The sequence below is a fragment of the Pristis pectinata genome, chromosome 2 (genome assembly GCF_009764475.1).
Source record: "Pristis pectinata isolate sPriPec2 chromosome 2, sPriPec2.1.pri, whole genome shotgun sequence".
Classification (NCBI taxonomy): domain Eukaryota; kingdom Metazoa; phylum Chordata; class Chondrichthyes; order Rhinopristiformes; family Pristidae; genus Pristis; species Pristis pectinata.
This window is the reverse complement of record NC_067406.1, coordinates 99,520,802-99,534,169: the sequence shown is the minus strand read 5'-3', so window position 1 is coordinate 99,534,169 and position 13,368 is coordinate 99,520,802. Positions and strand designations below refer to the sequence as shown.

General features: G+C 40.9%; 1 protein-coding gene across 2 annotated transcripts in view; it reads left to right on the top strand.

Moving 5' to 3' along the window:
* The window catches only part of sorcs2 (sortilin-related VPS10 domain containing receptor 2), a 526,743-nt gene that overhangs the window by 202,563 nt on the left and 310,812 nt on the right, over positions 1-13,368 (top strand). For both annotated transcript variants that reach the window (XM_052010588.1, XM_052010587.1), the window contains exon 3: positions 541-640. In XM_052010588.1, the coding sequence (XP_051866548.1) occupies positions 541-640 (100 nt within the window). The remainder of the gene's footprint in view (positions 1-540; positions 641-13,368) is intronic.

Below are 13,368 nucleotides of genomic sequence, written 5' to 3'. Positions count from 1 at the left end.
GTAGTACTTGTCAGAAGTGTCCCTGAAGCACACTCGTAGAGCATTGTTCTATATGCTACATTTTGCACAATATACCAATTTGTTAGTTCTTTATTTGCTTTAACCAAAGTTTAGAAGCACACTAATGCCACCATTAATAAGGCAACGTGTTGGTGAAGCTGGTAAAGCTGCTCCATCACAGTTTCAGCATCCTGGGATCAATCCTGACCTCCAGTGCTGTCTATGTATAATTTGCATATTCTCCCAGTGATTGCATGGGTTTTCTCTGGGTGCTGCGGTTTCTTCCAGCATCCCAAAGATATCCCAAGGATATGCTGGTTAGTAGGTTGGCCATTCTACATTGCCCTCAACCTGTAGATGAGTGATAGAATCTGGGGAAGGTTGGTGTGAATGTCAGGAGAATAAAGTGGGTTCACTGCAGGATTGGTGTAAAATGGATGCTCAATGGTTAATGTAGACTTGATGGGCCAGATGGCCTGCTTTCATGCTGTATGACTCCATTTCCATTAATTAATAATTACTTCCTTATTTTGTTGGCAGGTCATCAGATTATGGAACTACCTATGTGAAACTGAACTTGCAGTCTGGCACTACCAACATAATAACCAATTTCTACATTTGCCCTGCAAACAAGAAAAAGGTATGTGAAAAAGGGATGCAGAGAGAGGCAGAGTGGGGTTGAACCAGCTGGCCATTTTAAAGACCTGGAATGCCTTCAATGTAATTTTTTTATTGATACTGAAAGGAAGAGATGTTTGATGTTACTGCTGCACTTTGCGTGTATTTTACACAATACAACCGGGAAACTAACACCAGAACACTGGTGATTCCCAAGAGGATGTCACTACTTTAGCTTTGTAAAGAAAATTAGTCTATTTTTTCTTTAGCTTTTTATTTGTCCAGAGGTTGACAGCAACCAGCATAAAGCCTATACCTTGTCAGAATGCCTGTCTTTCTCTTGTAATTGTCTAACAGAGAAAATCAGGTAGAAAGAAGAAGCTTAGCAGTGAAGCTATTTTAAAATTCACAATATTAGGCTTAAAATGAGATCCATTGTCAGGGTAACATTAAACCATTACTATTCCCGAAAGTTGACAAGCCCACACGGGTTCCTATGGTGTGTTCAGCCTGTAATTAGTTAAAAAAAACTGCTGATAAGATTCTTTATGTGGGTTGAATGAATTAATATGCTGGTTCCTATATGAAAGGCTTAAGTTTCAGTGTAAAATTGCACGTATTTCTTTGCACTTTGAGGCAAAGCATCTGGAAAATTAACTTTGAAAATACAATTTGAAGAGCAGCAAAAACACCTGCTATGTAACAACTTTTCTTCTAAATTCCACATTTTGTTTGTTCTATAACATAACACATTCTAGCATCAAGGCCTTGGTATGAAAACTAAAAATATCTGTATTTTGAATAATATTAAATTTGAGCAGAGCAATATTTCAGTGCTGCTTCATTCATTCACAAACTGCATCCGGTTGACAAAGCAAACAATACAAACTTGTATTTCTGTTTATTAGGGTGGGTGAGGCAGTGCAAGGTCACTTCAATGATATGACTACATCAATTTGACAGATTGGTGCAAAATAATTAGTTGGATGGTATTTTCTGGCCTTGTTCTATGTCAACTTCAGTGAAATTGATAACCCAGGCTTCTAAGTTGTCCCTCGGGCCAGACAGTGTACATACAACATTTTCATAACTGGCTTTTATGCATTATCAGTCTTCTCTCAAAAATGAGACAAGAAAATCCCCTAAATTCAGTGATTTTGCAAAATGCTATTAGTTTCAACTGTATAGCTTTGGGCACTGTTTATGGTTGGTGGAGAGCTAGTCACGTCAAATGAGAAAATTAAATATTCTTAGGTGTTGAGGAGCTGTTCGAGATGGGATTTATCTTCAAATAACAATCAATATATAGTATGTGTAGCACAAAACAAATACTATTGTACCACAATAATATGATTCTTCTGAGTGGCATTGCTCAGAAGCCGAGTCACTGTTTTGAAATCAACTTAAAAAATCACATTAAATGTATTTGAATTTAGCCATGTCTCCATCACAAAGTAAAACAAAAACTCACTAGACTTTCTGTCTGTACCTAATTATCCCTTGCCTCAAGAAACCAAACCTTGACCTTTCTGTCCATGCAACCTATTGATCCATCTTCCACCTCCTTCCTTCTGAAGTACTTGAATGTGATTTAGCTTCCCAAATTTGTGTCCACCTTGCCCCAGAGATACTTGTTTGAATTTCCCCTTTCTGTCCCTATGCAATAATGAAACAGCGCCAGTGACATCTCCTGTTTGTGATAAATATTGTTTACCTCTCTTTTGTACTTCTCAACCTTACTTCAGCCTTTGGTATAGTTGATTGCACCATCTTTCTAAAGCACCTCTCCATCTTGTCAGGCAGGGTTGGTCCACCCTCATGTTATTCCATTCTTACCCCACTTGTAAGCAATCACCAGCAAAGGCTTTCTTGTCCTGCGCCTGTACTGGTAACTTTCCTTAAGGACCTGGTCTTTGGCCCTTCTACTCTCTACATACTGCTCTGTAGCATCATCATCTGGAGTTATGGTAGCCGTTTCTGCACGTACTCTATCACAACTCTATCACAAGATGATCTTTGTTGATTCCTCGGCTACCTCTGAGTTATTAAATTTCTTGTCCAACATCCGATTCTGGAAGAGCTGAAGTTTCAGCTCAGAAGACTGAAAACATCATTTTCATTTCTCAATTCAAACTCCATTCCCTGGCCACTGATCTGATCCATCTATTTGAAACTAGACTGCTCACAACCTTCGTGTTATATTTTACCTTAGAGTCATATAGCATGGAAACAGGCCATTTGGCCAACTATGTCCACGCTGACTAGTGAGGACCCATCTACGTTAATCCCCTCTTCCAGCACTTCGCCTTCTATGCCAAGGCGATTCAAGGGCTCTTCCAGATACGTCTTGTGTGTTGTTAGCGCATCTGCTTCCTGCCTTGTACTCCAGATGAAAAACGTCTCCGTCAGATCCTCTATATCTCTTACCCTTTACCCTAAAACTATGTCCTCTACTTTTATTCATTAGGGGAAAAGATTCCTTGATGTGTTTCAGACCACTTATCCATACAACTACAAAGACCAGGTATTTCTACCTCTGTAACAAAAGCCAACTCTGAGTCACAGTCATACAGCACATAAACAGGCCCTCTAGCCCACCATGTCCATACTGGCCATCAAGTGCCTATCTATACTAACCCCTTGCTTTTCTAGGTTTGTCGACATATTATGAGAATACTTTACTCCATTGTCACTCAGGCCCCTACTCCTGCCTCACCTGATTTCATGTTGGATTCTTAAATACGTGCCCATGTTGCCTCTGGACAATTCCAATCCATTTTGGCTGTCTTCTCTTGCTCTGCAATTCAAAGCCTAAGTTGAACCATCCCATTCACTCATCATCCCTGCTTATAGAACCTACATTGGCTCTTTGTTAAACAGCCCCTTGATTTTAAATTCTCTCTCTGGTTTTGAAACCCCTCCATGGCTGGTGATCATGCTTTTAACTTCTAAAGCTGTATGCTCAGCCTTTCATTCTCTGAACCTTACCACCTCTTTACCTCTCTTTCATCCTCAAAGCACATTTTAATACCGACATCTTAGACCAGACTTCTGGTCATCTCTTCTAATAAGTGGTTTTCCCATCAATTATTGTTGATAACAACCTCTGGAGCACATGTACTGAGGTACAGTGAAAAACTTGTCTTGCATACCGTCCATACAGATCAATTCATTACAATAGTGCATTGAAGTAGTACAAGGTAAAACTATAACAGAGTACAGAATGAAGTGTTACAGTACAGAGAAAGTACTGTGCAGGTAGACAGTAAGGTGCAAGGTCACAGCGAAGTAGATTGTGAGGTCAAGAGTCCATCTTATCATACTAGGGAACCATTCAATAGTCTTATAACAGCAGGATAGAAGCTGTCCTTGAGCCTGGTGGTATGTGCTTTCAGGCTTTTGTATCTTTGGCCCAATTTGGAGGGGGAATGGGGGGAAAGAAGAGAGAATGTCTGGGGTGGGTGGGGTCTTTGATTGTGCTGGCTGTTTTGCCGAGGCAGCGAGAACTGTAGACAGAGTCTATGCAGGGGAGGCTGGTTTCTATGATGTGCTGAGCTGTGTCCACAACTCTCTGCAGTTTCTTGTGGTCATGGGCAGAGCAGTTGCCATACCAAGCCATGATGCATCCTGATTGAATGCTTTCTATGGCGCATTGATAAAAATTGGTGAGAATCAAAGGGAACATGCCAAATTTCTTTCGCCTCCTGAGGAAGTAAAGACACTGGTGAGCTTTCTTGGTTGTGGATGGACCAAGACAAGCTATTGGTGATATTTACTCCTAGGAACTTGAAGCTCTCAACCCTCTCGACCTCAGCACCATTGATGTAAACAGGAGCTTGTGCACCGCCCTCCTTCCTGAAGTCAATTACCAGCTCTTTTGTTTTGCTGACATTGAGGGAAAGTTGTTGTCATGCCACCATGTTACTAAGCTCTCTATCTCCTTCCTGTACTCTGACTCATCTTTATTTGAGATATGGCCCACCAGGGTGATATCATCTGCAAACCTGTAGATGGAGTTAAAGCAGAATCTGGCCAAGCAGAAGTGAGTGTATAACGAATAGAGTAGGGGGCTGAGGACGCAGCCTTGTGGGGCGCCGGTGTTGAGAATAATCATGGTGGAGGTGTTGCTGCCTATCCTTACTGATTGCGGTCTTTTGGTCAGGAAGTCAAGGATCCAGTTGCAAAGGGAGGTGTTGAGTCCCAGGTCTAAGTGTTTGGAGATGAGTTTGCTTGGAATTATAGTATTGAAGGTGGAGGTGTAGTCAATAAGCAATAGTCTAGCGTAGGTGTCTTTACTGTCCAGATGCTCCAGAGATGAGTGAAGGGCCAGGGAGATGGTGTCTGTTGTAGACCTGTTTTGGTGGTAGGCGAATTGCAATGGGTCAAGGTTGTCTGGGAGTCTGGAGTTAATGCGTGCCATGACCAGCCTCCTGAAGCACTTCATGATGGTGGATGTCAGAGCCACTGGGCTATAGTCATTAAGGCACGTTACCTTGTTTCTCTTATGTACCAGGATGATAGTGGTTTTCTTAAAGCAGGTGGGAAGCTCAGTTTGAAGCAGGGAGAGGTTAAATATGTCTGCAAATACCCCCACCAGCTGATCGGTGCATGATCTAAGGACACGGCCAGGGACACCATCTGGGCCAGTTGCTTTCTGCAGGTTCACTCCCTGGAAGACTGATCTTCTATCTTCAGTGGTGACTGTGGGTTTAGGTGTATTGGAGGCTGTTGGGGTGGGTGGTGACATTCCAATCCCCTTCTGTTCAAAACAGAATTTTACCATATAAAAGTTGGGATATGAATGGAAATTTTTCCTGTATTACAAAACAGAGAATTATCCAATACTTCTCTTGAATGAATATTTTTCTTTAGGGATATTTAATATTTTAAAGATGAACAGATTGAAAATCCATTTCACTAGATATGTTAGCCATGCTCTGGTGCTTAGTTTCTCCCATAAGCACTTATAGTTGACATCCTGGATCGAAATTTTCTAGGATAACGCAAGTTCTTTCATGAGAGAATTTTACCTAAAACCTGTTGAAGTACTTTGCGCCCATGTTGTGTGTTTCCAGAAACGTGGCTTGATTCCTTTTGAGTAATTGATACATATTATGCCCATGCCTATGTATGTCAATTAGCATACAATCTATGATTAACATCACTTGGTTGAAATTCTACCAGGGACGTGATGTTCATGAACTGTCTTGGAACAGATTGAGTCCTGTTCTGCATCGAGTTAGTGAGCCCATTCCTACTCTGGCCACTGCCAGAGAGTCTGATTTGTTGATCTTCTGTGAGGTAATATTTTTTGTTCCCTCACTGATAGAAGTTACTGCCTACAAAACACCGCCACCTCCGGATAAGCCCCACTGATGTCCTTTTCTGAGCATCACTCATCCTCAGCTTATCCTTTCCCCTCCTACGATTTCCCAAACGCTCCCTGATGTGCACTGACTATGCCAATGCTCTCTGGAGATTGACCAAAATGCCAAACGGAGCACTTCCATTTGCACTTTCCTCATCACCATACCTCCACTTGTGTGTTTTTTTAACACCTCCATGATTTTACGCCCACAAATTAATTTTTCACTGTCAAAGTCAGAGCATTAAAACCTCTCCCAATATTTTCTTGTCATGCAGACAGGAGCTCACATTGGATAAATAATTAAGAAGATCTTGTAAGATTAAACGAAAGCATTGCAGGCAGATAGGTGGCCAGTACAGACCACAGGTGCAGACAAAGCATGAAATACATCTCATTGAGAACAGGGAGACTATGATAAAAGAGCTGTTCAGAACTGAAGAACAGCAGCAAATTAGGAATGTAGAAGGGATACAAGAAGAAAGTGATCAGGAATGAAGAATAACAGAGTAATGAATTGGGGAGATAGTGCATTAAAACTGGTTGTCTTTTCAAATGAAATGTAACGTTGCCATAGAGTGGTGGTGGGGGCGGGGCGGATTTCTGGGAATAAGAAGAGGTTATGGTGATATCTTGAACATCTGTGCAAGAAATATTTCAGAAGATTAAACCTATTTTTCTCCTGTAGTGATACCAAAAATGATATTAATTGAAATTAGGTGACTTTGAATCAACAGATGTGAGGCACAGTATTGCATTTATATAAATTTATTGGCTGTGTTTGCAGTTTTCCATTAAGAAAACATTCCTTGTCACAGTTATTGGATTGTTTATGAGGAAAAATGGCAGTCGTTATTTGTGCAGATAATTTCAGTGGCTGAAAACAAAACTCTGCATTTGAGTCAAGCTCAGATACGCACAAATGTGGCGCCTGTCAGCACGTTCAAACTTGTACACATATATGGATGGGCTCGGGCATATATTGCCTTTTCCTTGCTCTCACCCACCCTCCCCTGCATTCCTTTCACCTTGAGAGTGGCACAGCAGTGTAGCTAGTGGACCCACTGCTTGACAGAACCAGAGGTCCAGATTCAATCCTGACCTCGGGTGCAGTCTGTGTGGAGTCTGCACCTTCTCCCTGTGATCACTGGGTTTCCTCAGAGTGCTCTGGTTTCCTCCCTCATCCCAAAGACGTGTAGGTAAATAGCCACTGTAAACTGTAGGTTAAGTGGCCACTGTAAATTGCCCCGATTGTATTGGTGCACTGTAGAATCTGGTGTAAATTGATGAAATGTGGAGATGGATTAATGTGGGATTACTGTAAATGGTTGATGATCTACATGGTCTTGATGGCCGAAGGGCCTGTTTCTGTGCTGTATTTCTCTGTGATTTGGTCCTTTTGTCATCTCAAGTATCCTCCCCATCTCCTAACCATCTCTCGCTCTCCTTGGATTTCCCTCCCTCCAATTCTCACAGCCCCCTCTCTCTTTCATCCTTTTGCTTGACCCCCTATTTCCTTTCTTACACTAGACGCTCATCCCTTTTTACTGGCTGCCCACCTTCCACTCTCTGCACCTGCTCCCCCTGCTATCTCACCTTTCTATTCCCGCACCCCCCCCCCCCCCCCCCCATTGCTCTCCAACCCTGATAAATTCTTGAGGGGATGGCGAAATAGGACATTTGTTGTCCACACCTCAGGCAAGTTTTCACTTTGCCACCCAATGATGCCTCAGCCGATTATAGTCTTGGGAAAGGTTTTATTTGGCTATTTAGTGTAGCTAAGCAATTTCAACTGTGTTCTAAGGCTGTACTGTCAGAGGCCCCTGGTCTGGTTGGGAACCCTGTGTAAGGATCCTTTAAAACTCCAACATTTTTTTAAATTCTCACTGTTTAAAAAAAAATCCACTTTTCTCTTTTTTTGCTGACAAATTAGGAAGCCTTCACATTTTTCCGTATTATGTTCCATCTGCCATTTTCTGCCCTTTGAAACTTCTCAGTGTGTTTCCACAAGTTGCACTTTAATTCAGCTTTGTATCATCAGCAACTACACTTAGTCCGGTCCGGCAACACTTCTTCCCAACCCTAAAATGCCCATTTATTCCCAATTTCTTTTCTGTCCATTAACTAATCCACAATCCACACCAGTATATTACCCCAATTCCTTCTGGAAGTCCAAATAAGGTAAAATAAGGTGAGATATTTATTAGTCATGTGTACATCGAAACACGCAGTGAAATGTGTCTTTTTGTGTTACTGAGAATGTTCTGGGGGCAGCCTGCAAGTGTCGCCACTCTTCCGGCGCCAACATAGCATGCCCACCGCTCCTAACCCATACGTCTTTGGAATGTAGGAAGAAACCGGAGCACCCAGAGGAAACCCATGCAGACACTGGGAGAACATAGAAGCTCCTTACAGACAGCGGCGGAATTGAAGCTGGGTCGCTGGCACTGTAATAGCGTTATGCTAACCGCTCTACTACTGTGCCGCCCCAAATAACAGAATGTGGTAAGCGTGAGAACCTTCAAATTACACCATAGCTCCGGAGGTCAGGATTGAACCTGGGTCTCTGGAGCTGTGTGGCAGTGTCTCTGCTAGCTGCTCCCTATCTATTTTATTGGTTATAACCTCAAAAACTCTGTTAGGTTTGTAGAAGATGATTTTCCTTTCATGAGTTTAAGTTGATTCTGTCTAATTCTATTATTATTTTTCAAGTGCCCTGTTACCATTTCCTTTCTAGATTGTACCACTGATGGCAGCTTAATTGATCTGTGGTTCCCCTATTCCTCTCATCCACTTTCTTTAATGGTAGGTTTATATTAGATATCTTCCAATCTGTGGAGGTCATCTCCTGGAATCATCCATTAATGATAACAGTTTTCCTCAATTTATCCTATTTAAACCAAATATGATCTTCCATAGCTTCAACAAATTACCTCTCAACCTTCTTTGCTCCAAAGAGAAACCACCCCAACTGCGCCCCCCCGTCCGCCCCCCCAGCTTCTCCAGTCTGGGATTGACTCTCTTGTTCTGAGAACCATTCTGGTAAATATTTTATCTGATCTTTGTTAGAACTTTGCAACCATCTGAAAATGTGCTGACCAGAACTGGGCAAAATACTCCAGTCGTGGCCTGACGTTCAACAAAATCTCCTTGCGTTTATGTTTTATGCTTCCAGTTATGAAGCCCAGTGCTCTGTATGCTGTTCTAATTGCTCTTTCAACATGTTTTGTCATTTTCAGGTAATTTGAATATAAACCTAGGTCTTTTATTTCCTGCACATGTTTAGAACTGTGCCATTTCATCTGTATTGTCTCTCCTCATTCTTTCTGTCAGTATATATTAATTAATACTTCTGTGTTAAATTTCATCTGCCAGTTGACTGCCCAGACCGGATAACCTATGTCTATGTCTTGTTACTGTCATTCTTATATCATAGTTACTGATTATCCTTCTCACTATTTCTGACACTTCCAATGTGTGTGTTATCTGTACATTTTCCATATTTGCTTGACACAACCATATGCAAGTAAATAGTATACCTCAGCAGAAGCACTGGTTCCAGTACCTACCCCTGAGGAACACCACTGTTTTCCATCCTCCAGTTTGGAAAACCATCAGTTACCATAATTTGTGGCTTCTTATCCTTAAGCCAATCTTTTATCCATGCTGTCAGTGATCCATTTATTCCTTGGAGCTCACCACCCTCCTTTGTGGGGCTTTTTCAAATGCCTTCTGAAAATGGATTTAAATGACATTTTCTGCAGTCCTTTATCAAACTTCTCTGTCACCTCATAAAATCAGTTGGGTTACTCAAAATTGCTACTATCTATTCTGGTACTGTTTGCCATGTGCACTCTTTCCACCTTATTGCTTTCTTGAGGTTTTTTTTTGATGTTGAGGTGCATCCATCAGCCTTGAACAGGTCCTTCCTTCCAGAGCAATAGTTCAAAAAATTTGAACCCCTCCCTCTTGTACCAGGTCTCTAGTATTAATCTGCCTTTTCTTTTTATTTGTTGGTACATGACAGAAGGCATAATCCAGGGATTACTGCCTTCAAGGTCCTAAATTTAACTTGCACTTCAATGCCTGAAAGTTCCTTATCTCCTTTTGACATTGGGACCAATGTGCACCTCAACATCTGGGTCACCCATTTCCCTTGCAGAAACTACTCTGTCTTTTATCCAGGCATTAGGCAGCAGACCATGTGGGATTCCTTGATGGTTCTGAAACATTAGCCTGCCACCCCCGACTCTCAAATCACCCATAACGACTGATTTCTGCCCGTTTGTGTTCTCCACTGTGCATTCTTTTATCCCATGTTGCCATGTCCTAGCCACAATCCAAAGCATTGGTGCCACCGATTTCTAATGCCAAGTTGAGGTTTAAGAGTGCCATGCACACTGAAGTGCATGGATTGGAGATTAATGCATTGCTATCTTTTCTTGCCATTTTGTATGCCAATTTACTTGCTCTCCTAAACACTCCATCTTTCTGCCAATGAGGTGGCCACCTTCTGGAACATACCAGCCAGGAAACTTGCCGTCATCCTGATGCTCCGCAGTGACTCCAGGTGTTCCTTAGTCCTGGAACTCCCAACTTGAAACTCAAGCACTTGGTGGCATTTCCTTTACATGCTTCCCCCAGGACACTGGAATCGTCTTGAAGTTCCCACACAATGAAAGACTTGCACGGAAGAGTCTCGGCTGCCTGTCAGAATTCAAGAAACTTTGCATTTCTTTGCTCTTTGTTTTTAGATACACTGATTTGTTACCTAGTTGGAACTTACCCTACCTTTACTTATTCTTACCTTCCTGGATTGTTTTCTAGTTTAAAGCGAAAATAAATATTTAGTTTAAAAATATTATCATTTAAATTTAGTTCTTTATATTTAAATCTATATAGTACTTTTATAAAGAGACAGAGTATTTGAAAATCACTAGCCAGTCAATTTTTGACTTTTCCCACCTAATTTTTGTCGAATTCTACTCTTTTCACTTCCTTGCCCCTTAAACCTGACTTCTCTCTGCCCCCCACCTTTGGCCTTTATTTTTCCTAACCATATTTCTTCACAGACACTCTAGGACCATTATACACTGCATATTTTCAAGCCAATCTTTATCAAGAAGTTCCAGACTATCAAATTGTCTGTCATTCATCTTCACCAGTCAACAGAAGCTGCCATCTTTAATTTTCAGTTGTATAGAATGTATCCAATTGATCACTTAGCATCCATGAATTTGTGAGAAAGTTCAGCATTATATGTACTCAATGTGTTGTTAACCTTATCAGTCTGTTAATGACCTCTGTGATGAGTGCCAATGTCAGTGAAGTTCTGTAAGCCTTTAGCCTCAGGGCTTAATAAAAAATAAATTTCTCAATTGCTCTCAATTCTTTAACAGGGTAGCACTGAGACTCAATAATCTGCATTAGTCCAACTTCAGAGTTGCACACATTTATCAGACCCATATGACGTGTTCACTTATCATGCCTGCCATCTCTATGCTTAGTTGGAAATGGTCTCTCTTCAAACTACGGAGTTGCTCTCAGTAAGAGGAAGTTGCACGTAAGGTAGAGGAGGATCTTTTAATCCCTGATATTTGTAAAATACATTCATTATAGGTTATTAGTTCAAGTAGTGATATTGTTCCAGTTATTCAGCCTGCAACTCAAGATTGTGAAATCAGAATTAGCTTTAAATTCCTCGAGATGAAAGAATTCTGATCTGATCAACAGAAATTATTAGTTCAGTGTTTGAGATTGATGCAAGATTAGTTTTGTTACGCTCTTCTATATTGTCTTTGGGAAGGAATGGTTAGTGAGATTGTTAAGAGTGGAAAGGAAGGAACACATGTTCTTGATGTATTCTTTCTGTCTGTTAACTTTTTGTCATTTCTCTCTTTTTCTACTTATGAAGGCACTTCTTTCTGCAGAAATTTAAAAGAGAGGTTTCCCTTCAGTTCCTAGTCTCATACATTAGACAAAACCATAGGTTTCAGCTGACTCTCAATGATGAGATGAAACCAGGAAACCCTGGTGCTAATTCCCCACTCAGCTGTAGTCCTACTGAGTTCCTTGACAACAATCAACTAACTCAGTACAGGTTGAAAATTGAACCCAGGACCTTTATTTATACTGTGCTTTATAAGCTGAATCTCTTTCCCTATTCTACTCATTTCCTGATGTCCCAAACATGCTAAAGCTTGGTATTCTGCAAAGAAGTAAGAAGTACACTTCTCCCCACCACTTCCATCCCACTCAGGGTTTTGTCCATTTCTCAATTAAAGTAAAGCCATGTTTTGACAAAAGAAAGTATTTTTATTAACTTTTAAGTATGAAATCCTGATAGCCATCACAGTTATAACATTGGTACTGCAGCTCATATTTATCTGGGAAAGAAAAATCATGAGTGCAACCTTCTGTTATATGGTGGGTTAGGGGTGGAGTTCGAAAACTTAGAACAGTGTGCTGACCAATAGAAATCTCGTACTAGCCCCTGACATGGGTATGATGACACTGTTGTAGCCACTCACTGACTTGCAATATCAGTATATCTTTGTCTGCATTTACTTGACAAGCATCCAGCACAGTCAAGAAGCAGAGAAGTAAAGCACTCGCAACAAACTAAAAAAGAACACTCTGCTTTCTGTCTCACCATTCTGTCCACCGACTAACACACAAAAAGCCTAATGTACACATGCATTCATGGTGTGAATAGGAATATTGAGATCACGCACCTAACAATGGGGTCTATGGTGCAGATTGCGATGTGCCAAAACATAAAATGTATGGTTCTATCCCTTTGATCTTACTTCAAGCTGCAAAGAGATATAAAATACATGCCTCACTTGGTTTACACTGAATCACAAAATCAATGCCAATAATTCACTTTTCTAATGAATTAGAAATGTATTCATCAGCATTTGTACTTCTGATGTATTGGGAATGCTTGCAATATCTAGGTAGCGGATGTACAAAAAATCTTGGAGTAAAACATTTTTGCAAATTTTCTGTCTGAAGAAATAATTGTTTACGTGCATAAATTCCTAGGTATTATTAGACTATTAGCTCATAAAATCTTTCTGCCTCATATATCTTGTTCAAAAGAAAAATGAATAGCTGGCTGGTGATGGCAATGTGTGGATAGATAATTGCAAGGAGCAATATGTATATCGTTGAGGATCTAGAGGCACTGTGTTGATTTTTAATTTGCCCAATTGATTCGAGTAGTGAATGCGCATTTAAACTGTGATGGTTCTCTGTGTTGTCATTAGCTGGCAAACTGGTATTGAATATAAATGATTCTTGGTGTAATAATTCCCAGCCCAGTCAGGGCTTTACTGACTGCCAGAAAGGCCGTGATTGTTTGGAATGTTTCAGATCAGATA